We start from the raw sequence: 25,944 nt of genomic DNA, 5'->3' as shown, positions 1-25,944 counted from the left end.
GGGGGACCCCTCCCCCATTATTTGATGGGTGGAGGCCTCCTCCCCTACTCTCCTTTCTAGTGACAATGACGGAATCCTCGGCAAAACTTTTCCATATAATCTTGATTGGGCAGGTTAATTGGTTTTCTAATTAAATCAGAAATTAAAATTCCTTCCATAAGGATTTTCGAGTATCATTGAACCCATAGAAAAAGAAGAGAATAAAAAAATAAAAATTTGATCATTATTATTATAAAAAATAAATTAGTAGAAAAAGATAATTTAATCATTTATCTTATTTTTACTAACTATTTTTTAGAATAATAATGATAAAATTCTCATTTTTTTTCTTTTACAAGGGTTCAAACATACCCTTGATGTAAATAACCCTTGAAAGGACTACTACATGGTCTAATTAATACTTTTCCATTAGTTTGTAGTCCTTCACGTGTGCCATGGGCTAGAGGTATTCATGAGTCCATCGATAAAACCAGGAACATATCAAGTATGAGATACGAGTAGTCATGGCATTGAACTGAGCCTAGCCTCAAACCTAAAATTGTTATCAAGCTTGAACCCAATAATTTTACCCGAGTTCGAGTTGAGCTCGAGCTTTAACATTCATTTAAAACTTTTCAAAAATTACATGTCTTGAGTTCGAGCTCCAACATACATTTAAAACTTTTCAAAAAATACATGTCAAATAAATTGTATATAAAATTATACATACATTTTACATAAATTTGGGTATACATTTTACATAAAATTGGGCATATATTTTACATAAAATTGGGTATGACCTCTACATAAAATTGGGCATGACGTCTACTTAAAATTGAGCATAAGGGTAGCATCGAATCCAGCTGAGTCTGAACCTTCCTATATTCGAGTCGAGCTTGACTTAAAAATAATTTTAACCGAGTTTGAGTTCGAACTCGAGCTCTAGCAGAGTTCGAGGTTAACTTACATTTAATACTCTACATAAAATATATGTCAAATAAATTATCTATAAAATTATGCATACATTTATAAAAAAAGAATGATAGGGGAGGCTCGGGATTGAATCTTGATAATTGATTAGAACCCACCAATACTAATTTTTTTTACCCCAAATATTGTCTAGCTTATTTTGTAATTTTTGAATCTGGCCATAAATTTACTATGACCTCCTTAGTGCCCTAGGATATACATTTCCAAAAAAACCTTTAAATAAAATTCTATTACTATTAGAGACTTACTTACAAGAAATATTTTAAAATTTTCTTAGGAAAGTTAAATGGACCTCTTATTGCCACTTCTATGGAAATAAATAAAAATTAATAATCAATCTAATATATTACTATACTTATCGATAAATTTTTAATCAAATAAAATGTCAAACACAAAATTGCAATGAAAATTGCCTCATGCTAAAAGTATTATAGCATCAACTGTCAAATACTAATTCAAAATTTTTCTCTATAGTTTTCTTGCCCATCTTGGCAAGAAAATCTTACCTAGAAAATTAAATAATTTTTTAACAAAAATTTCTAATTAGAAAGATGTTTCCAAAAAGCATGAGGCACTAATGGTCCCTATATTTCTACTAAAAATATATTTTCGAAATTTATTGAAAAAACCAATAATAGTCTCTAGAAACGTATTTCTACTAAAATGTCTTTTCAATTTCTTCAAGAGCCATGAGGAAGGGACAGAGAGTTTTTTTTTAATTACTTGTTTATGATCTCGCACGTGTGACTTTCACACGTGCAAAATCGACTTCACGTTGGGGTGGGAGAAATTATTTTCTCCCAACTTAGGTATCTCTCTATACTCCGGTTTTCCGCCGAGACGACACAGAGTGAAGGCGCGGAGCCGGCGAGGACTTGTGTCAGCAATAGAAACAGAGGAGGCAAAGAAATCGGAGGAAGAGGAAGAAATTGGAGGGAAGGGGATGTAGCAGCCGATGAGGAGCTGTCGACGGCGACAATTCTAGGGAAATAAATAAAAATTAATAATCAATCTAATATATTACTATACTTATTGATAAATTTTTAATCAAATAAAATGTCAAACACAAAATTGCTATGAAAATTGCCTCATGCTAAAACTATTATAGCATCAACTGTCAAATACTTATTCAAAAAAATGTTATACAATTTTCTAGCCCGTCTTGGCAAGAAAATCTTGCTTAGAAATTATATGATTTTTTAATAAAATTTTCTAATTAGAAAAATGTTTCCAAAAAACATGAGGCACTAATGGTCCCTATATTTCTACTAAAAATGTATTTTCAAAATTTATTGAAAAACCACTAATAGTCTCTAGAAATGTATTTCTACTAAAATGTCTTTTCAATTTTTTCAAGAGCCATGAGGAAAGGACGAAGAGTTTTTTTTTTACTTGTTTATGATCTTGCATGTGTGACTTTCACACGTGCGAAATCGGCTTCACACTGGGGTGGAGAAATTATTTTCTCCCAACTTAGGTATCTCTCTATACTCTGGTTTTTCGCCAAGAAGACACAGAGCGAAGGCACGGCGCCGGCGAGGACTTGTCGTCGGTGGCTATGGAAGCGGCGGCGACGGAAACAGAGGCGAAGAAATTAGAGGAAGAGGAAGAAATCAAAGGGAAGGGGATGTAGCGGCCGACGAGGAGTTGTCGACGGCAGTTCTAGGGAAATAAATAAAAATTAATAATCAATCTAATATATTATTATACTTATCGATAAATTTTTAATCAATAAAATGTCAAACATAAAATTGCTATGAAAATTGCTTCATGCTAAAAATATTATAGCATCAACTGTCAAATATGTATTCAAAATTTTTATATACAGTTTTCTAGCTCATCTTGGCAAGAAAATCTTACTTAGAAAATTATATATTTTTTAATAAAAAATTTTAATTAGAAAAATATTTCAAAAAAACATGAGGCACTAATGGTCCATATATTCCTACTAAAAATGTCTTTTAAACATTTATTGAAAAAACCACTAATAGTCTCTAGAAAAGTATTTTTACTAAAATGTCTTTTCAATTTCTTCAAGAGCCATGAGGAACGGACAAAGAGTTTTTTTTACTTGTTTATGATCTCGCAAGTGTGACTTTCTCACGTGTGAAATCGACTTCACGCTGGGGTGGGAGAAATTATTTTCTCCCAACTTAGGTATCTCTCTGTACTATGGTTTTCCGCCGAGGACTTGTCCTCGACGACGAAGGCTGCGGCAACAGAAACAAAGGAGGCGAAGAAATCGAAGGAAGAGGAAGAAATCGGAGGGAAGGGGATGTAGCTCTCGGCGAGGAGCTGTCGACGGCGACAAAGGTGGCCAGAACAGCGGCGACGGAAACAGAGGCGAAGAAATTAGAGGAAGAGGAAGAAATCAGAGGGAAGGAGATATAACGGCCGACGAGGAGCTGTCGACGACGACAGTTCTAGGGAAATAAATAAAAATTAATAATTAATCTAATATATTATTATACTTATCGATAAATTTTTAATCAATAAAATGTCAAACATAAAATTACTATGAAAATTGCCTCATGCTAAAAGTATTATAGCATCAACTGTCAAATACTTATTCAATATTTTTATATACAGTTTTCTAGCCCATCTTGGCAAGAAAATCTTACATAGAAAATTATATGATTTTTGAATAAAAATTTTTAATTAGAAAAATATTTCCAAAAAACATGAGGCACTAATGGTCCTTATATTTCTACTAAAAATGTCTTTTCAACATTTATTGAAAAAACCACTAATAGTTTCTAGAAACGTATTTCTACTAAAATGTCTTTTCAATTTCTTCAAGAGTCATGAGGAACGGACAGAGTTTTTTTTACTTGTTTATGATCTCGCACGTGTAACTTTCTCACGTGTGAAATCGACTTCACGCTAGGGTGGGAGAAATTATTTTCTCCCAACTTAGGTATCTCTCTGTACCTTGGTTTTCCGCCAAGGACTTGTCGTCAATGACGAAGGCGGCGGCAACGGAAATAGAGGAGGCAAAGAAATCGAAGGAAGAGGAAGAAATCGGAAGGAAGGGGATGTAGTTGCCGGTGAGGAGCTGTCGACAACACAAAGGTGGCCAGAGTGGCGGAAGGGAGAGACTCTGCGTTCCACCCCCGCCCCCCCCCCCCCTTCCCACGACTCGCCCGTTAATGAGCCGACTCGTAAACTTTCGAGCTCAACCTTGATTCGGTCGAGCTTGACTCGTTAACTCAAACGAGCCGATTTCGGAGTTCGAGCGATTCGAGCTCAAAAGATACCTAATCAAGCTGCTCGCAAGCCGCCTCGATTCAAAGCCACCCATAGATTTGAGTAATCTGCAATTCACTCCCATGGATGAATTACTAATGGGCTTCGACAAGGCAAAGTTGGATATTTCAAGTTTTATTGCAGGCTCATGCTTTTAAGCCATGCCCGAATAAACATCATCTATATGGGTAAAAGTATTTAGACATTATAAAATCAATCATGTTTGTTTAGTTATATAATTTATATATATAATTAATTTAATATTTTATTTACTTTTTAAAAATTAATTTTATTTTGTTAATATTTTTTTAAATAAAACTATCTTAATAAAATTAAGTCTATCAGAATATTTTATTAATAAATTTATTCTCCACTTTCCAATAATTTTTACACAGGACTTTCCATACAAGAAAATACTTTACAGACTTTCTGGACTTTCCATTGAACACACTAAGCGTAAGGTGATTTGACTACGTCCATCCACAGCTTTCCAACCAGCTATTAATTAATTAATTAGCAAGGGCAAACAACAAAGCAACAAGCCATTAGAGACGAGCAGTTGCAGAAACGTCGAGGAACCCCGATCCCAGATCGAGTTTCCAAAACCCACATCCATTTCCGAACGTCCACAGCAATAATCAAAATCAGTAAAGACACACTCGCCAATCTGCTCCATCCGAACGCACCAAAGCAGCCAGACAAAAACCCTCCTTACGGCCTCACCAGGTCCAGCCTTTTCTCTCTCTCCCCTCCTTTTGTAATCTTCTCTTTGTCTCTTCATCTTCTTCCTCGTGAGGGTCTCCGGTCTCTATCTGTTTGTCACCTTACGGGACTCTTTCCTGTCATGGGTTGTGCTTCATTTGCTTGTTCATTAAATAAACCCAGAAGAGAGAGAAAGAGACAGAGAGAGCTGCTACCAATCAAAGGTTTTATTTTAGTTATTTGTAGGCTTTAAAAGGGCACATATCTCATTCCAAACAGCTTGATGACAAGACCTGTAAACCCACCCCCAGCCAACACCCAACCTCCAAGAGGTGAAAACCAAGGAATGCTGATTGCCCCTTCCATTTATGCGGTGGTCGGCCTACCGGTACCAATCCTCCTCCATTTCTTTATTATTGTGTTATTGGGAGTTCTAATGGTGACATTGAAAAATGACTCACAATAAATAATTTTTTTTTAAATTCTCCTTGTGTTTTAGTACTAGGACTAGGGTTTTGGAAAAAAATTCAAGTTGCCTATGAAGCATGAGATGAGATGAAATTAGGGTTATCCATTCATGTAAGTAAATCGACTATCTTGATTCCCTTTTGTACTAAGAAGAACCCCTACCCACCACTAAGTCGAACATTCGAGTTGCCTTTGAGGCATAAGATGAGATGAAATTAGGGTTATTCATTCATGTAAGATATACATAAATTGACTATCTTGATTCCTTTTCGTACTAAAAAGAATCCCCGACTCAACACTAAGTCGAACGATTTTTTTTCGTTTGAGTTGATGTCTCTAATTGGTTAGTATTTCATTTTCATGTTCCATATATGGTAAAGACATAACTTACTTAATCATAGGCATCGAGTTAAGATAATCCAAGTATGAGATAGATTTAAAGGCCTAATTTTGAAAATATTATCGATCTTGTAGTGTTTTTATATTGTTGATTTGGTTGTGGGTGAATTGGGAATCCTTGATAATAGAGACCCACTTTGCTAATCTGCTAAATACCCTGATTAAACAAAGCCTGGTCCAATCTAATCCTCGCTCTCTCACTAATTAGTGCTCACTAATCACGAAGAAAATAAAGAGATTTGAGAGTTAATCACATCATGCATGCACCTCTTGTTTTTCTATCGTAAATCATTGATCAATAGCCGGTGGAAGAGGCCAGTCCTTGATAAGGACTGTTGATGGGCCTGCATACTTGTAACAAGCCCAAGTGGCATGCCTTGGTGAAACCCTAGCTGTTGGCTGTAGCTTTCGCTGATAAGCAACTTCTCTTTTGTCTGAAGGACTGAAACCTTTCTTCCCCATCTCCTTAATCTCTGTCTTGCCTCCCTGTCCCATGCTTCCGATTCTCTCTTTTTTTCTTCTTCATCCTCGCATCATCATCATCATCATCATCACATCTTCTTCTTCTTCTTCTTCTTCTTCTTCTTCTTCTTCTCCTCCGTCTTCTTCGTTTTTGTTGTTTCGGTCGGCATAAATACAGATATTAGGCGACAAACGGAGTGATTTATGGACCGATAATCGGGGTTATGTTGCCTTCATTATGGAAAACAAACTAGAGTTCTTGACAGAACTTATTTTATATCACCAGTTTGTATAAATGAGTATCTTATGTCAGTTTATTAAATACCAAGTCATGAGGATTAGAAAATGAAAGTAGGGAGAAAGGTAGAATACACGTTAGGAATATGGCTCTCCACAACAGAGCACGTCAACATGACGAGGCTTCTGTTGAATAAAAAAGAAAATGGGGAAGACGACATGGCTGGGAAGGAGAGCCAGAAGGCTTAAAATGTAGGATAATTGACCATGTAACGACCAGCAGATCCAACGGAGAGGGTTGGGTTTTCATACGCCGGGAGCCATGTTAGCTTCAAGGTTTCTTGCAATCTTCGTTCCAGAACGACTCAGGTCTCAGTCTTCACCCATACGTTAGGAGTTGGTTGGGAAGAAAGACTACGGGTGGTGGGGACGAAGGAAGAGGGAGGTGTGAGTGCAAAGTAGATTTACGATATGTATGTTATATGAATGAGATTTGCTCTGAGGGAATAAGGGTGGATCAACACTAATTTTTTTGGGTGAAAATTCATATTATTTATAAGAATTCTATTTATTTATAATAATATCATCAAATAAATAATAAATATGATAAAAAAATTTAAGTCATTTAATTCATATTTGATAGTTAACTAAAGAGCTTGGATGAATCGATATTTATACTTAAAAGTTGGGTCCAGTTCCATATCAAATATATTAAACTCGAACATGAACAACGTAAATGGAGTATACACTTAAACCAAACAATCAAATAAATGTGCCTCCATGGAAGCAAACTAAAAGAGCCCCGATGAGTTAGCTTTATTAGCCGGCCTACAACCATCAAAATCAGCGGTAGTGTGCCTCAGAAAGCAAAAAAAAAAAAAAAAAAAACCCTAAATTTTTTTGAGGTTTGTAGCTCTCTCTATCTCCTTCTCTCGTACATAAAAAAAACCCTAAATTTTTTTGAGGTTTGTAGCTCTCTCTATCTCCTTCTCTCGTACATAATCCTTCAACTATTGGGATTTAGGAAGACCAAACTCAAAAATTTTACCCTTTATTTAATTTCAATTTAATTAATGAATTGGAAACTTGTAATGGGCATTTGTCTGGCTTATTTTGTTTTTCCTAATTAAAAAATGGATCAATCAGTGACAGGGGCATATGGGTGTAAGTTGTTTGGACAACCCACCTTATTTATCAATTTATAGCTATAATCACAGCTTACCCACCAAAGGAACCTCATTAATTTTGATTTGTCTGGGCAAATTTGAGAAAGACAGCCATGCTTTTTTAATTCAATTAAAAGTTGTCCATGAAATCAGCTTCTTATCCCACTCTTATTTTTGTAGAATATAATTGTTACAAGATTTGGGTTTGTCCACCTAAAGAGAGAAAGTCTAATCATTTGTTTATGCTTATACAAGGATCAATATGACTTTAATTTCATGGGTTTGTGACAATAATCAATAATTTAAAATTTCATAATAAGAATTAAATTTGGTGCAAATTAGGTAGAACCCCATTTCTTTAATTTTTAATTAGATATTCGATTTAATATCCTATTTCCCATGAGTGTATATGATTCTGCCCTGCCTCAGATTGCTTTAGGTTTCTGTTTTTCTATCCCTGGTTTTAATTTTTACCTTCTGTCCTAAAATCTAGAATGTTATCTCCTTTCACTTCTGCCATAGAGTTACTGTTTGGGACATGATACCTTCAGTCAAGATTGAATGTTATCTTCTTCAGGTGGGTGCAGAGCCTGTCTCAGTATACAGAATACAGTCACATCAGCAGCCTCTGTTGCATATTCTAAAATGAAAAGCCATGGTCAGACTTCAGAGTCCCTCTGCACTGGCCATCAGCTATTCTATGACATGACTGAAGGAAAATTTTAATGAATAAAATATCAGGTTCAGAATAAGAACGGTAACCGTGCTGATCTTTGTGAAAGTTACAGAATTAACAGTGATGATAATATAAAATCTGTGAGGCGGAAGAACAGTGAGCAATCTCAATGACGAGAGAGAATTTAAGAAGACTTTAAATGGCGATAGGCAAGTCAAAAGAGCAGGCAAGTCAACGTTTCTGTGCATAATTGTACTTCTCCATCGGCTACGATTCTGTGTCCACACGCTTTTAAATTCCCATCTTCTCTTTTCAGATTCTTCGCTCTTCCCTCTCTTCCTTTCCATTTGTGTTCTTTCGGAAGCGCTTGTGACCCACAAGCCTTTCCAGTTTCCCTTCCTTCACTAATTCACTTCCTTGTTTTTTCAGCTGGGTTCCATCTTCTCTCTCTTGTTGCTTCGTTTCTTTTCTTTTTTTCTCTTCTCGAGGTTGCGAGAGAGTGGTGAGAGCAGGAGTTGGCGCTTCAATTTTCTAAGCAGAGAATCAAGCATGGTGGTGGCATCTCCGAACCCAATTGGCGGCGAAAAAATCCTAACAATGAGTCTTCCGGTGATTGATCTGGCTCGGAAGAGGACCCAGGTGGCGGAGCTCATGGTGAAAGCCTGTGAAGACTATGGCTTCTTCAAGGTGATCAACCATGGTGTCCCCCAGGAGGTGATTACAAGGATGGAAGCCGAAGGCCAGAATTTCTTCTCACGGCCGGCTTCCGCCAAACAACGAGCTGGCCCTGCTAATCCCATGGGCTACGGATGCAGGAACATCGGCTTCAATGGAGACACCGGAGAAGTCGAGTATCTTCTCCTTCACACCAACCCCATCTCCATCGCTCAGCGATCCAAAGCTATTTCCAGACACCCTTCACAATTCTGGTATCTAACTCTCTCTTTTTTCTCATCTCTCGATTAATCAAACCTCTCCTTTAGCTCTTTTTCTTCTCATTAGTTTGCCTTAACTGATAGAACTAGTACCAGCTAACACTGGTTCGTTCATTTTTCACCTGCTTTCTTCAAGAGACAGACCAGCAAAGGAGAGAATATTATGCATTAAGATCTGAGAGCTGAGAGTATGTAAGAAGTACCCAGAAAAAAGAAAAAAAAAAAAACATTCTTGTTTATTGACTGGTAGAGCATGATGATTCATCTCCTAGAGGAGAGGGAAGGCATAAAGTCGCCGACAAGTACGTAAATTTCGGCTTAAAGGCCGACTATGAGAAGTTAGAATATATTAGTCTGGAGGAAGCAGGAACCGCTCAACAGTGATTTGTAATGCAATCGATCAGTAGAGAATCATCACCAACTGGTACTGCATGTTGGTGAATTAGTTGCCGTAGGGTCCAGACTCTCGGCCGAGTGGTTAGGACACATGGGTTACTGTCCTCAGTTTCATGGGTTCCGACCTGACACCAGAGCCAACTGAAAATTCAATTTTATAACAGAGAAATGGGTAGTGATAAACAAATGATGCGGAACCTGCAATCATTTAAAAATGGAAAGTCTGAATCCTAATGTTTCAATACACATCAATGGCATCTCTGCTACTAAAAAAATGAAATCAAGGTATCTGTCGGTTGCTTTTAATACTGAATTGAACAAACTAATCATATCCCATAAACAATGGTAAGTTTTTTTTATGGAACTCGAGGCGAAGCGACCATGTCTGGCTAACAATGGCTGTTCTATTTCTCTTACATGTCTTCTCTCTCGTTTCATCTGCTTCCTGTTTTTTAATGGATTCATGTGCTGTGCGTGCAGCTCTGTGGTGACTGAATATATAGAGGCAGTCAGAGAGCTTGCATGTGAGATGCTGGAGCTGTTGGCCGAGGGGATGAGAATCCCAGACAAGAAGGTCTTGAGCAGGCTGATCAGGGACGACGAGAGCGATTCGGTGTTCAGAATGAATCACTACCCGTGCTGCAAGGAGAGAGACGCGTCGCACCGGGTCGGATTTGGGGAGCACTCCGACCCACAAATCTTGACGCTGCTGAGGTCTAATGGCGTCGGGGGTCTCCAGATTTCGTTAGAGGATGGGGTGTGGGTGCCCGTCCCCCCGGACCCGAACTCCTTCTGCGTTAACGTTGGCGATGCCTTGCAGGTCAGTAAATTGAAACAGAAAGTAAATCTTCCTAGGCCTGCTAGTTGGAGCATTAGTTCCAACAGATGGGGACGGAACTCGGAAGGGGTCTCTCAGTGATGAAAATGGAGCAGCTTAACTGAAGCAGCTCCGCCTATCACATTGTGATGAACTGAGCAGAGTCCGTCGTCCCTGTTAATTTTAATGGAGTTGGTAGTTAGCAATTCAGCATTCAATGATATGAACAGATGATGTCGGCGACACAATACTAAGATCCATTCTTCTTCTTTTCAACTCTCTCATGTCAGGCTATCTCAAACGGGAGATTCGTGAGTGTAAGGCACAGAGCCATGGCCAACTCCTTCAAGTCCAGAATGTCGATGATATACTTCGGTGCTCCTTCTCTTCACGCCCAAATCTCGCCTCTCCCGGAGTTGGTCTCACCACAGAACCCTTCTCTCTACAGACCCTTCACCTGGACTGAATACAAGAAAGCTGCTTACTCTCTCAGACTCAGCGATTCCCGTCTAGACCTCTTCAGAACAGCCGCCCATGGACAAGCTCTTTAGCCCGTGAATCTTTTTTTTGTTTGTTTGTTTGCTTTCTTTCTTGTTTTGTGTCTAAACTCCAAAAAGAGATAGGTAACCAGGAGGAAGATCGCGAGAATGTATATAGAACCAGAACTCCATTGAAGAAGATGGATAGTGTTTCTGCATTTTTTTTTTTGTTTTTTTTTTCAAGTATGGAGATTTGAATTATTACTAGAGGGAGGGAAGAGGTCAGAGAATTGTCCTTGTGATGTTCTAAATTATATTTGCATTCTATGATAACTTTCTTTTCATTTAAACGGCTCTCATTTTTGTTTCATTAGAGGGTATCCTCTCCCTACAAGGTTTAGTCTGAGGGTTCAACCACAAGGGTAAAGATGAAGAGGACTTTTTCTTTCTTTCTTGTAATTAGAGGGTACAAGTCCCATTGCTATTTACATGTACTAACATCCCATATAGAATGGGTATAGTAGACAATACTTCTACGTATTAAATCCGCGTAAAATAGGGTTTAAGGTTTAGGGTTTAGGGTTTATCGGAATGAATCAAAGAAATCCAGTAGTCCGTTTCGCCTTAAACCTCTACGAAATTCGGGTAGTCCATTTCACCTTAAACCCCTAGGTGGGGATTACCTCTTATATATGTCTTAGAATTTTTAGACCCTAAACCCTAAACCCTAATTGCCTTAGTTGATACTGGGTTCATAAAATTTAAAGGGAAATAAAAAATTAAAGAGATTTAAACAAAAATGTTGATTATTTTGTTAGTATTCCTATAAAAATATGTGTAACATTCAATAACATAATTTTATTATTTTAAAAAAATAAATTTAAGATATTCAAAAGGAATTAATTTTGGGAAATTAAATACAATAAATATTTTCCAAAAAGGACCCCACTCGACAATGACGTATCGGTCCGTTCATCTTGGTTTTTTCGAGACAATCCTCACAGCTATAAGATGAACACCAAAGAAGTGGCACTAGTACAATAAGTGCGCCTATCTGGGCTTTCCTGACTCTCCTTAAATGGGTAAGGGCCCGTAACGTCCATCAGCAAACTTGGCCTGTGTAAATGTCAATTCCATTGCCCAAAAATGAGTAAAGGCCAGAGACTTAATTTAAAAAGGCCTCATAAATGGGCCTTTGTAGGGGTACGTTTCGTTTCTATTCTACGAAGGGACTGATTCGTGTTCGGCCAATTCTACTGTCTCGTCCTCGAGGATTAGTCTTCGTCTGCGGTGGCCTCTGGCCCAGCGAAGCCTCCCAGGATCTGCCTTTGAGCGCTTAGTTAGATCTGACCCATTAGTTTTGTATCGAAATATTGTGAGAGAAACAATTTCATCCATAATGTTCTTAGAAAATCGAAATAAAGAGAGAATATTTTGAAATTTTAAATACAACTAACTGGAGTCTTGCTTAAAAACATATGTCTTGTTAAGTTTTCAAACCAAATAAGCAGCATCATTGGAGGTAAACCCTTCAGGTGGAATAAATCTAAATAAAAATGAGCAACTAATGCCAAGATGATACGGAAGAAATCTTTCTCAATAACATAAGAGAATGTTCCACAATAATTTATTCCTTCTCTCTGTGTGAATCCTTTGGTAATGAGTCTCTTTACCATGTACCTACCGTAATGTTTTCCATCTTTATTTGTGGTAAGTGAACAAATACCTGATCCATTTTTTAAGTTTTTTTAGGAGTATGATATTGTCGCACAATACGTTCTATCTGGCTCACCAAATAATAATGGTGTAAATAAAAGACGAAACAAGACGTTATTGAATATAGCGAGTATGTTTAAAAACTTTAAATCTCTTTCCTAATTGTGGATTGAAACCATTAGAGAAATTATGCATATTTTAAACGATTCTAATCGATTTTCCACATGGTTTTCTACCTTTGCTTAACATCTAAAGCTTTGTAATCATTATGAAACAAATAGAGTACACATATCACGGATAATCATCAATAAAAGAGATAAAATATTTGTTAGTATCGCGTTCATACGAAGATAACAAATATCAGTGTGTATTATTTTTAACATGTCAAAACTCCCGGCACCTTTTTTTTGTTTTTTGTTGGTCTATTTACCTTTAATGTAGTCCACACATGAATCAAACTCATTAAAATCAAGATATGCAAATATTTTACCATTTATAAATCCTTTAATTATAACATAGAAGATTTCTCATACATGACACATTGTTTAACTCTAGCATTACCATGTTTAACCATCAAACAACAAGAAACAAAATTAAAATGAATTTTGAATAAATTAAAAGAAGTATTCAAAATATTATTTGAAAAATCCAATGGTACCACTTTGATAGAAAGGTTAAAATGTTTGTTATAAATCCAAAAGAAAGGTAGTACTCAAAATGAGTTTTTGTAGGTCACAATGGCTTCCACATGTGAAATAGATGTTTAATCGGTTTGCTCTGTTTAAGAAGGCTTATATTGTATTTATAACATGTATTGTAGAACCAGAATCAATTCACCGTATTTCATCCATATCAGCTTCAAAATACTCCAATGAGATGAATTAATTTTTTTTCTCAAGCCAAACCTCCTTCTTAGAGCAGACCTTCTTGATGTGTTCCTTATTTTCCCTCTCATTTGTGGCTCTCTTGTTCTTTTTTCTATGTGTCATTTAGTGGGAGTTTCTTTTTTTTTAATAAAGTTATGGGCCGTGGGCATAGGAAATAGTTTTTTTGTTGGTCCAATTTGTAAATTTAGAACCATATCGGGTTCACATGGGAGTCTAGGTTATTATTTCGGTTTCCGATTAAAAAATCTGGAACTGGACCAAGTTCTCTTGGATCAGGCTGAGGGATCGTCTTCGTCCTCTAGCCACCCAGTTTTTCAAAATTAGGTCTTTTAAAAAAAAAATTAATTGTCCCTAGTGTAGATAGATCCGTCGATAGCCACCTCTAAAGTGTCGGTCGCAGGTGGGCCGCGAACTGATAGCCTTGTCATTGCAGTTGAGCTGTCTTTCCACCTCTGACTGCACGCAGTAGATATGGCTTCAGTGCTGCTGTTTCTGGGAGCTTTGGTGAGAGGGAGACACGTGTGACAGGGCGGGATCCGTGGCCTTTCCGGCACATTTTGCCTCTGTTACTGAACACCAGTACTACAGATCTTCTCAGCAACTTAATGAGGAAAAGAAGATGAAGATCGAACGTGGGGGATACCTGAATGTTGAATCTGGCCTTAGTTCGTTTCAGAATCTTTATTTACGGTGCAATGGAGATACGAGCCCATGAACTATTTTTTTTCTTTTTTTTCTGAACACCATCTTGCCTCTGTTGCTTAAATATGGAGGAGCCGTGCCAGTTGCCATCTAAATTTTGATAGCCCAGAAAGCACAACCATCGATTTACGATAAAGAAAAAAACCACAACAGAAGCTTGTAATTAAACATCAGTTTATACATGTCTTGAAGGAACACTTCCATTTCAATCTCTGTAAATGTTGAAACATATAAATAATCACATTGTTACAATAGTCAAGTACAAGAAAGGCCTGAACAAAAAAAAATGTTCCAAGGCGACTGCGGTGTTGTTACATAATTGAGCCAATAGTGGTTTGAATCAAATCAAACGCATCCAGGCGCACCAAAACTCCGCCTGGCTTTCCCTGTCAGCTCATAATTTATAGAACATATATACACAGTTGGGATGAAACAATAGGAGATAAAAAAAACAGGGTATTTCCCCAACAGGAACTAATAGAATCCTACTTCCTTCTTTCTCCAATAAAAATGGATACTTTCATTGAAAATGCCTACGGTCTTAAGTATGTTTTATCAAGTGTAACGAGGTTACCTATATATGAGTTGGGTTCATTTTTTGACAAGAACCCGGGATCTTGCAGCCCTGCGTGAACACTTGGCTCGAGCAGTTTTGCTGAGAAGGCAAGCGCAGCCTTCAAGGAGCTCAAGGTCCTCCTCACAAGTTAAGATACATGCGAGCTCTGGATTCTCCAATAACATCTTGGAAGAGAGGAAAGCAGCAATGGTCCATGTCTGATACAGTCGTGCCTGTTTTCCAATGAATCTGGCTGAGCGAGTATCATAATATTCGGGCCATTTGTCATCCATCAGCCTCTTTTCAGCCACCGCAATTGCCCTCCTGGCTAACTCAGGTCTTCCCATTTTGATACAAGCTAGGGTGAACTGTGGGAATCAAGACCAAGGAACTAACTATCACGAGGAATGAAAGAACTGTGCGAGACATTACATAAATAATAAAATCCATTCATACCTGCCACAGGAGTGTTGGCCAAGATCCTCCATTGTGATACGACCAAGGACTGCATGAGATAAATCGTATCAGTAAGATGGAATACACATTCAATTAATAAAAATTGTGCATCACAGCAGCAAAGGAATGCATTTTTTTTATCTATCTAGGATCAGAGGTCTACAAAGATAAGCAAGTCGTGCTTCACTTCGGGATTCAAAATTTTGAAGTAGGACCAAGGGCATATATTTAACTTTTGTGGCTTTGACATGATGCAAGGAATGACTGTTTAAATAATAAACTAGAAAATGGCTCTCTAGCAACTTATCTTCAACAACAAAAGTTCTGTTAGATTGATTAAGTGAATGCCAATCTTTTTTCTAGAAAGCAAACCAAATATATGTCACCATCACTAGGTGAAAACAACCTTAGAAAGGACATTAGATTTTTCTCAAGGCGTGGTTCAAGACTGACAACCCCATAAACTTCCAAATACAGAAGAATCTTTGATATTTTTCTTCACTTTTAAAGAAAACGCTATCATTCAAGAAAGGCTAAAGAAACGACAAAAAAAAGGACACTCACGTGTTCTTTGGGTCAGATCCAGTGATAATACGCCATTCTTCTCCTTCTAGAGCAGGATAACATATTTTTAGAGGCATCTTTCCCACTAGATCATCCCATTTCTCTTCAAACAGATTCAGAATGCCCTCACATTGCCTAGGAGTGGCCAAAGAAGAAACTATAGCCCACGTATTCCCAAGTGTGAACAACCTGAAATCCATGTGTGCAGGCTGGAGGTTGCCCATCAAATAACCACCTTTCTCAGGAATCCACTCAACTAGCCATGGAGGAATTTGCTCAGGATAGATGTTAAACTTGTTAACAGCCTCAGTTGAATATTCTTCAGTTTTGTAGCGATATATCTCATTCATCTTCTTCATGTCTAACCAATAGTACTCTCTGATGTGGAATGACAATGCACTTAGCCTATTATTGATGGCATGGAGCAGATTCTTGGAACTATCATTTGCAGATAACATTTCACGGGAGCATCGTAAAGCCGAGTAGAACAGTGCCTGTAAAATAGGACTATAAGCCATACTCGACCAACATGAATTGACTAAGAGTTAGGAGTCGATCAGTACAGATGATTCATTGCAGCGAATAAAACATACCTGGATCTCAAGAGGGTGACCGTGGATCCCCATTCGTCGGTCTATCATGCAAGAACCATCAGTGACTAACAGAGAAGGAAACATATCAAATCCATCAGATAAACATAAATTTAGTATCAGTTTAATGCCAGTTTGGACATCCACCCTCTCCTGCAATGCATAGTCCCCTGTGATCTTTCCATACGCTCTCAGCAAGATAATCCACCACAGCCCTGGAAAGAAAGAGGTCCAAGTAAAGTTAATTTCTAAGCTCAAATGAATGCTTGCAGTCACACTTAAAATAGAACTAAGTTAGTGCATCTAGTCGATTAATTTAACATAGGGGTGTTGCCAGATGCAGTGTGCAAATAAGGACAGAAACCATGAATCCTAGATGATATGCCGTTGTCATCTTGAAAAAGTAAATAATCAGCATCTCCATAGTACAACAGATGCATTTTCTCACCAGAATCAACAGGTGCTACACGGCCAATGGCTGATTCACCAAAATCTGGATCAAGCACTTCTTCAAATGCCTCTTTGTTGCTTTCTAGAGGCACAGTCCTAACTTTGAAACTTGCAGGCATCAAACCTTGTCCTGGGCTGTAGCAATCCACAGTTTTCTCCCAGCTCTGCCAAACAAACCCAAAAATAGCAATCAACAACACTTTCAAAGTGACAGATAGGTAAATCTTTTGAATACAACAGATATTTAAACCCATTTTTTATGACATAAATTTTTACAAGATTCACCCAACAACATCTGAATTCAACAGGTGACGGGCATTTAATAAAACTGATTATTGAACCATCCAATGTCAATGTTGCATGGCCCAACTTTACAATATATGATAAAAACACAATCTAAGCAACAACTGTTCTTGTGACTCAAAATCCCATAAAAGGTATGGCATATTGCCAAATATTGGGTTTTCTATTGTCTGATCCATTTTGTATGTGGAGATGAGGATTCATCCTCTGCTCCATGTTTCCCATATCATGTCATTTATATTGCCAAATGATGTAGTGTTAAGTGAGTTTGTGCCATCAAGGATACTTTAGTCGAATTACAGCACATTTGTACTTTTTATTATTTTCTGAACTGTATACAACATGGAAAGAGGACGGTTGGTCTCTAACTGGTCTAACCCTGTAGCTCCTCTTATGATGCCCGTTCCTTGTTTCCTTTCCTTTCTATCTTTCTCTTCTAAACTTTATCTCTATCAGTCCTTTTTTTCATTCATTATTTTCTGATTAAACATGGTGTTAAAATGAACCAACGCTCGTTTGTATGGGCACTTCAAAAATAACAATCAAAATACAGGTTAAAGCAATAGTTATCTATAATTTTAGCTAACGTACAAATCAGAGAATTTTACACTGAAATACAAATAAAATTTAGAAAGTTGTATTTGCACAAGCAGAAGCAACCTGCATGCAACTAATTTCAATTAATAGGCACCAAATAGAACAAATCTGAATTATGAAATATAAAAAATAAGAAAGCAAGAGAATTACCTGCAATTGTAAGGTGTGAAGAAGAAAATTTCTAACAATCTCGCTTTCTCCTTTGAGCAAGAAGGCAATTGCAGATGGAACAAAATCACGAATAAACACCTGATCATAATTAAGTGGCTCACTGTCTGCTGGATCATTTGCTGCAACAGTGCCAACAGGAGTCCCACAGTAACAAACAACAGCCTTACGCAGCAATTCCCACGCCTCTGCTTCGCTCTTTGAGTACTCTTTCTTCACCGTACAAACTGTTGAATCATCTAGAGTAGCACTATCTGTATCTACATCTACGCTAACGTTTAGCCTAGTTTCTTCCTCTTTCACCGCATCGCTATTGATTCTCTCAACAACAAGAGGCTTCACATTAACATTCATCCCCTGAATAAAAATCCTCTCAAAGCCCTTGTCGCCGCCAATTTGGGGCTCAATCGACGTCGAAAATTTTCGAACATCAGAAGCAACGTTACAAATTTTCGATACGCTTCTGCCCCTATCACGATTCAAAAACCTCCTAGACGTGCCCCACGTCAAACAAGAGACGGCGGAAGGAGCCCGGGTAGGAAGCCCAAAATCCAGAATACGATGAGAATCGCAGCGGATTTGACGATCGCCGAAAACTTTCGCTGGGCGACCAGAAATACTGTCGATAACCGTATGGCTGCATCTCCGGAGTTCAAATCTGACAGGGACCGAGTTCCTGCAATTGATGAGCATCCTACAGCAGGGCTTCATGGTGGAAATTCCTATAGACGTGCTCGTGCTCATATCACAACGAATTTGGAATCGTAAATCGAAATAAGAATCAGAAGAATCAAATCAAAGGGAAATCAATGCTAAATTACAGCTCTGTTCGGAGAAAAAAAAACAAACAGAGACCAGACCAAACTGAATCCTAGAAACTAAAAGAAATAAAACCGGATATGTTTCTATATTATCAAAGAAAGAGATCAGAGAATGGATAACCGAAACTTAATCGGTGGCTTCAGAAGAAAAATCAAACTTTGGGCTGCTACGAAACGCGAATGAGAGGAACAGTGAAGACGTCCATTTAAAACACGCGGAAACAGGAAAGTTCATCCATGGGACCAGAAAATCCTAAAAAAATATAAAATGACGAATTTAGCCCCTTTCATCACTTTTTCCTAAAATGCAGGCATGCCTCCGGGCCCCAGCTGTTTTTTATTCGAAAATATAAGATTGAAATCGTGCATGAAGATATTAAAATAAACGGTAAAATAAAAAATGGAGCAACAAATATTTCTTTTAAAAGGGCAATTTCGTCCAAGTAATTACCGGTCAAGAGAGAGAAACCTGTCGGAGGCAAACGTTCAAAGCATTAAGATAAATGTTGGTACGGATTACTCGTTTCCGGAAAAAACGGAAACGCCGCCTTTTTTAAGGCAAATTTACGCCGAGTTTTTTTTTTTTTTTAGTTAAGTTAGTGACCGAGTAATAATAGACACAATCCCTTCATCCGGATTAAGGTACAATTAAGGTGCCTAATCCACAAAACATCCAAATTTAAAAAAGCTAATTATTTTTATTTTATTTTTTTAGCCCATAAAATATATAAAAAACTAATAATTTAAGTGCGAAAGACCGACCTAATCAAGAGAGGTAGACGGGAACCACCTCTCGTACCGTGTCAAGAGCCTCACTAATACAATTTAAAAAATTAATCATTTAAATACAAAAAGTCAACCTAATTATTTATTATATATATTTAATTTTATAATTTTTTTTTTTAATATTTACATTTTTTAATGAACAAACCTATAATTTGAATATCAACACTATTATTAAAATTTCATGTAAATCAATTTCATAATCTTCTAAATAAAATTATAAATCTTAAATATAACATATTTTTTAAATTTTAAATTTTAAATCTATAAATAGAAAAATCTACGAGCTACGATTACACGCTGCCGCGGTCAGAAAAGGTCGACGTAGACATGTTTTTTTAATTTGTCAGAGTCTTATCTCTGCAAGCTGGTCGGTGGCTATGCTTATTTTACAGCTGACAAAGTCCTGACGAGTTTTCCAAAACCCAAACCGTGACTTTGAAAAACCTAAACCGGTTCCATTCCTGACCCCATTCCCAACCTGTGGGGTAAAATCAACCTAATCCCTGAGTTTTTAAGCAATGTCGGGTTGGATCGGGTCGGATTATCCATGAAACCCAACACCGTAGTTGAGCCAGGTCCAGTAAGAAAACTCTAATTATAATGAGTAAAGAGACGGAGGGGCGCTTTTTTGCGTAAATGCCAAGCAAACCATAAATCCCACGTGCTATAGCAGCTCCCGGACAGAATGAACGGATGAGACTGGACAAGTTCGACGATAAGAATCGCTGACGTGGCTGAAGAATTGGATTTGGGTCCGGTCGCTTTTTTTTTTTTCTGGCGTACGCTTTTCCTAAATCGCTTTCCACCGGAGAACCGTGACCACAAGTGGAAATCTGCCACGTGGAAAATATTTCCAGCGCTGAATCGTGACGTGAACCAATTCTTAACCACCTCGTTGTCCACGTGTTTTTTTTATTTTTTTTGCCAGTTACGTGTTTAAGCCTTTGGCCACTTCTGAAGAGTGGGATCCACCGGAAATCACAATTGTTACTTGGCAAGCAAAGTTAGACCCAACGAAAGTGACTCATTCCAAACCGACCCGTTTATGTGACCCAAACCCGGCATGAGTTATAAATAGGTCGAATATAGATTTATTTACTTGCCTGCTTATCTAATACAAAAAACCATTTGGTGCGAACTATCTCAACCATTCGACCATGATCAAATGGCTGAGATAATCATTAATCGATATTCATTTCTTATGTTTTACACCAAATAATTTTTCGTAATGGGTCAACCCTCTATTTCCCTATTTTATTAATAAATAAGTTAGATTTGGGTTTGATACTAGAACCAAATCGATCCTGGTTTAATTAATCAAAATTACAAAAAAAATGGGTCAAATTTTATACAATTTAAAATACTTTTTCAAGAAAATAAAATAATTTATTTGCAAATATTTCACTTAATTCTTTTACTTCATAATTTCTTGCTTATAATTTACATAAAATTTCAAACATCTTGACAAATTTGAGCTTCTAACAAAAACTTCTGAATTTCCCCACCCAAAACGAACAGGAAAATGGAGAAGGAATCCTGAACAAATTCTAGGCTGTTTTTTCATCAAGATGTGTTGGGGAGTGGCACAGCCATCGTGGAGAAGAATATCAACTACTCGTTTTGCTTTATAATCCTCGAAGCATTAGAGTTAATGAAACAAGAGTCCTTCCATCCTTCGTTTTCATCTGATCATTTGAGCCAAAATTTCAGTCCTTGGCCGGATAAGATGCAGCACCAATGAAAATATCACAATCCAAGCAGCAATGCGCAAATGACTGATCAGTGTTATACACCAAGGCTTCACCAGTAATCCCCACAAGAACAAGATCCTTCACAAAAATGATGATATCGACTTGTGTCTCGAATCACCAACTTCCGGCAGGTGACCTTGGATATAAACTTCATTGCTTTGTGGCAATCTTCGCAAACACGAAGGTTCTTCGCAATCCTGATTGGACTTCCACTTGGAGCTTTCATCAACCCATATGCAATAGCTAATCTCTCACTATGACTACAGAGCAATCTCTTCTTATTAGTCTCCTCCACGTTAAGCAATACAAATTTTGTGGATGGAACATAGCCTGCTTTGGCAATTTGATCTCCCAAGTTCTCCAACTTCCTGTAGATACTCTCTGAGTCCGGATGTGACCTATCATGAGCCCCAAACACATGAGTTTTGTTCTTAATCTCAATCCAACTGCACCCGGGGCTTTTCGTCAATCCCTTGTCCACCATCAAATTTCTCAATCTTTGCACATCATCCCATTTCCCGACTGAAGCATAGATATTGGATAGAATCACATAATTAGCAGCGTTATCTGGTTCTAGATTGAAAAGCTTACTTGCTAATTTCTCTCCAAGCTCCACCCTTGAGTACACCTGACAAGCTCCAAGCAAGGATCCATAAATACTAGCAGTCGGTTCTATATTCATATCTTTAATGAATTCTTCTGCTTCTTCTAACTTCCCCACCCTTCCTAACATGTCAGCCACACAGGCATAGTGCTCAACTTGGGGTACAATACCAAATTTCTCCTTCATTGACTTGAAGATCATCCAACCATCTTCAACAAGACCACCATGACTACAAGCACATAAGATCACAACAAGTGTTATATAATTTGGCTTCATCCCCTTTTCTTGCATTAGTTCAAACAGCTTCAGTGCAGAATAAAACTGCCCGTTCATGGAGAATCCTTCTATCATTGAGGTCCATAGAACAACATTTCGTTCCTCCATGCTTTCAAACACTCGAAAAGCATCTTCAGGATCCCCACACTGAGAATACATTGAAACAAGAGCTGAACCAACAAACAAATTCAAATCAAGCTCTCCCCGAATAATGTAAGCATGTAGTGCTTGTCCTCTTCTCAATGAGGAAAAGAACCCGCAAGCAGGCAAGACTGAAACAATCGTTACTTCGTTGGGTTTTAGACCCTCATCCTGTTGCATTCTGGAAAGCAGTTCCAGTGATTCAGCATATTTCTTCAGAATCGAACATGTACGTATCATAGACGTCCAGGTAACTAAATCCCTGGATGATGCTCCATCAAACACCTGCTGAGCGAAATCAAAATCGCCAAGTGAACCATAAACATGAATTAGTGAGTTCATCACTGACAGAGAAGATGAATACCCAGCCTTAATCACCAGCGAGTGCAACTGCATTGCCAAATCTGGAGAACCCACCGACGAACTGGCTTTCAGTAGTGCAGAAAAGGTGAAACTGTCAGGTTTTACTCCAACCTCAAGCATTTCTCGAAAAAAGTCAAAAACTTGATGCGTGCGCTTATTCTCAATATACCCATTGATCATAGAAGTCCACATGAAAACATTTAGACCCCTCTTAGGAAATTTATCGAACAGGTTACGAGCTTCGTCAACATAACCACACGTCGCATAAAATTTTATCAGTTTTGGCAGCAAATCGTGGTTTCTCTCAAATCCCGCTTCTAAAATCTGGTTGTGTAACTTTACACCGTTTCGAAACGACTTTTCTTTTATACAAGACTGAAGAAGAACACCAAATTCACGCGAACTGGTCGAAGAAGCCTTTTGGTTGCTTTTGCGACCTCCATCGGAACAGCCTGAGTTTTGTAAAAACAGATTTGATCGCAGTGCCTGGGTAATTATCATCTTCCGACATTCATACCAAAGACGCTGCTCGTGTATTTGTCTGTTTCGTGCTCGTGCTAGTTTTTAAAATTTATCAACCTTTGAAATAAAGGCACAATCCATGGCCGACGACCAGAAGAGGAAGAAAGCCCACTGAACTGCAGAATCTAGACAGAAATACCCAAATCTCTTATTGATTTTCCGTGCAGCTTTACAGTTGACATGACGTTATATCGCTCGTGAGTCTCAATGTGAAACTTACGAGATTAATTCGAGATTTTCAGTATAGTTTTAACAAACCAGACTTCAATATCTTCGTTCACATAATATTCTGAGGAAGTGGAAGCCATTTATTGCCGTCGATATAATATGTCCCTAGGAAAGGCTTGACCTCTGTGTAAGTCAACAATCTCGCCCAGGTCACTCTTCCTGTAGAATTGGCGCCAGGACCGCTGCACTGGTATTCTCCATAATACACGCTCCTGCACCAACAAGAACATATTATTTCTGGTTAAAGAAAGTCTGCCGATGAAATCCAGGAGAAGGCTTCGTTAAAATTTTAAATTGAGTAATTATTTTAATATGTTTGTGTACCATTTTTTAATAAGGGAAAAGTATTTTGTATTGCTTACGAGTGTCTCAGGGGTTGGCCCCAATCGTTCCATCCTTGAGGCAGCACGAGCTTATCCATGAAGGTGTAAGAGAAAACAACCCTCGAGTAATCTCCCCACGCCCTCCCCAGGTAGACCTTACCGGTCCCAGTTACCCTGCCATTTGTGAATGAAAATCCGCTCCAAAGGCTCTCGTTCGTCCTCTTCTGTGCAGTCAATGAAGCCACCTTGTTCGCAATCGAGTTCAAGACGCAGTTCTGCAACAATTTTCCATAATTAGTTCGGAGATGGAAAAATCTCAGAGAAGACTGAAGAGAAAATAAGGAAGCCCACCTCGTATAATGATCTGCCGTAGCCGAAGATGAAATCCACGGATCCCTGGATGAAGCAGTTGTTGAAGTAGTGAAGGCCTTTGTGATCGTAGAGAGTGTCCTGAGTGCCGTAGAAACTGCAATTGTAGAATGCGGCTTTGTCGCCGGAAATGCGCAGCGCCACCGCCTGTCCCCCTACTGTCCCGATCCCCACTTCTGGAGCTGTATTCTGCAGACCCGGAACGGACTGACTGTAGTTACAGGCGAGTTTAATGAATAAAGAGGAGAAAGAAGAGAACGAAGATCAAGATACCTCAAATCTTATGTTGGCGGCAATGAAGTAATCTGCGTTAATAGCGACAGTGGCACTGTGAAACGTCTTCAGCGGCGTGCCGTCGTCCCCTGCGACGGAAGCCGTGTCGTTTCCGGTGATGGTTGGAGGGTTATTCACATCTCCCAGTAGTGTTATGAAAGGCTTTGCCTGCGGAATCAAGATCTTCTCCCTATATAAACAGATTGCCAAAGTTCCGTTCATCTTCTGTCTGATCGAAGCAATTCAATTTCTTTACATAGTTTACGTTGCTACCGTACAAACTCGCGACAATTCCACCTGGAAATTTACGTAGTGCTAACTTCGATGAAATCCCTCATGCATGGTGGCGATTTCGATACGCACTATCCAATCTAAATTATCACTCTGCATTGCTTAAACTCAAATTCAGGACGACAAATTTTTTAGAAGAAAAATATTAACTATTGGATTAGAAGCTTATATTCCTCCCTGCAACTGACACCCACAGTGCTGCAATAGTTTCAGAAATATTCTGCAACTACCCACTAAACAATTTATATCAGGGACGGACATACTGAGTGTTCAGAAAGAACAGACAAGAGAAAAGCTTAAACGAACGAGATAGATTATTCGAATGCACCTATAGAATCCTGGTTTGATCTCCACCACCACTCTCCTCGAATTGTTCTTCGGAATACTATCAAGAGCTGCTCTTACAGAAGTGAAGTTGCCGCTCCCATCTTGGCTAACAGTGATTCTCACTTTTGACTCCTCCGACTTCATTTGCTTCGGGTCCCGAGTACTCCGGCCGCCATTAGACCTCTTCGCGATGGCTCGTGTTTCGAGAGTGTTCTTCCTGTGGTACTCCATATTCCAGGAAAGCCATTTTCGGTATTCTGCTTCGCTCCATGACAGAGACTGTGAAGGGTGACTAGAGAGGAAAATCAGAAGAAAGAGGAGGATATAGGTGAGAGCTTTGGCAGCCATGAGTGACCTGGTTTGGAACAATTGTGACATTAAATAACCATGAGAAGTTAGTGGGAAACATTAAATATGGCACCCACTACGAAATCGGGCTCCTTTAACCTAAAATTCTCTAAAATAACCTTTGCTATGGCCCAAAGCACATGCTCATATGAACATATAAAACTGTTATAATTTAAGAGACACAAACGGAGAATGATGTGTGAAACACTTGTGCATTTAGCCACTTAGAAGACCTCTTCTCAAATAATAAACATAAGATCCTACACTTTTATGACTCCTAGACATCGACATCCAGACTAGCCACTTAGAAGGTCTATTCTCAAGTAATAAACACAATATTGTTCTTTTGAATTTTCTACACTTTTACGATTCCTCAGACATCGACATGGTCGAAAGATCACTGAGTAAATCCATTCAAAATGATTAATAGATATTAAAGACCTCTTCCCAAATAAGAAATAGAGTTGAAAGTTTAGATGGAAATCATCAAATTCTTAAGCTGATTCTTTTTCTAGTTCCCTTTTATTTCAAGCATTTCCAAGGCAAAAATTGAAATTCAGAAAGCCATCTAAGACATAAT

The 25,944-nt window shown here is 38.2% G+C and overlaps 4 protein-coding genes across 4 annotated transcripts; 1 reads left to right on the top strand and 3 right to left on the bottom strand.

Annotated features, from left to right (window-relative positions):
* The first annotated feature begins 8,922 nt into the window (after positions 1 to 8,922).
* On the top strand, positions 8,923 to 11,024 carry LOC137956636 (gibberellin 2-beta-dioxygenase 2-like). The gene is made up of 3 exons (XM_068804200.1): positions 8,923 to 9,254; positions 10,137 to 10,476; positions 10,764 to 11,024. Exons 1-3 carry the CDS (start codon positions 8,923 to 8,925, stop codon positions 11,022 to 11,024), a joined length of 933 nt encoding a protein of 310 aa, XP_068660301.1.
* A 3,455-nt stretch (positions 11,025 to 14,479) lies between these two features.
* Positions 14,480 to 18,906, bottom strand: LOC137955325 (alkaline/neutral invertase A, mitochondrial). Its single transcript, XM_068802222.1, has 6 exons — positions 17,924 to 18,906; positions 16,872 to 17,037; positions 16,427 to 16,638; positions 15,834 to 16,327; positions 15,270 to 15,318; positions 14,480 to 15,181 (listed from the first exon to the last, which is right to left on the bottom strand). The coding sequence occupies exons 1-6, from the start codon at positions 18,683 to 18,685 to the stop codon at positions 14,849 to 14,851; spliced, it is 2,016 nt and encodes a 671-aa protein (XP_068658323.1). The 5' UTR covers positions 18,686 to 18,906; the 3' UTR covers positions 14,480 to 14,848.
* A 2,111-nt stretch (positions 18,907 to 21,017) lies between these two features.
* LOC137956634 (pentatricopeptide repeat-containing protein CRR2, chloroplastic-like) lies at positions 21,018 to 23,184 on the bottom strand. The gene has a single exon (XM_068804197.1). It carries the CDS (start codon positions 23,182 to 23,184, stop codon positions 21,349 to 21,351), a length of 1,836 nt encoding a protein of 611 aa, XP_068660298.1. The 3' UTR covers positions 21,018 to 21,348.
* Positions 23,185 to 23,372: 188 nt separating this feature from the next.
* On the bottom strand, positions 23,373 to 25,313 carry LOC137957252 (probable pectinesterase 53). The gene is made up of 5 exons (XM_068805000.1): positions 25,018 to 25,313; positions 24,399 to 24,588; positions 24,108 to 24,314; positions 23,796 to 24,031; positions 23,373 to 23,645 (listed from the first exon to the last, which is right to left on the bottom strand). The coding sequence occupies exons 1-5, from the start codon at positions 25,245 to 25,247 to the stop codon at positions 23,483 to 23,485; spliced, it is 1,026 nt and encodes a 341-aa protein (XP_068661101.1). The 5' UTR covers positions 25,248 to 25,313; the 3' UTR covers positions 23,373 to 23,482.
* Between the last annotated feature and the right edge of the window lie 631 nt (positions 25,314 to 25,944).

This window comes from Aristolochia californica, unplaced genomic scaffold (assembly GCF_029961685.1).
Source record: "Aristolochia californica isolate CCGP_79_NKW_82.1479 unplaced genomic scaffold, dmAriCali1.0.hap1 SCAF_2, whole genome shotgun sequence".
Lineage (NCBI taxonomy): Eukaryota > Viridiplantae > Streptophyta > Magnoliopsida > Piperales > Aristolochiaceae > Aristolochia > Aristolochia californica.
This window is presented reverse-complemented; position numbering and strand designations above follow the sequence as displayed.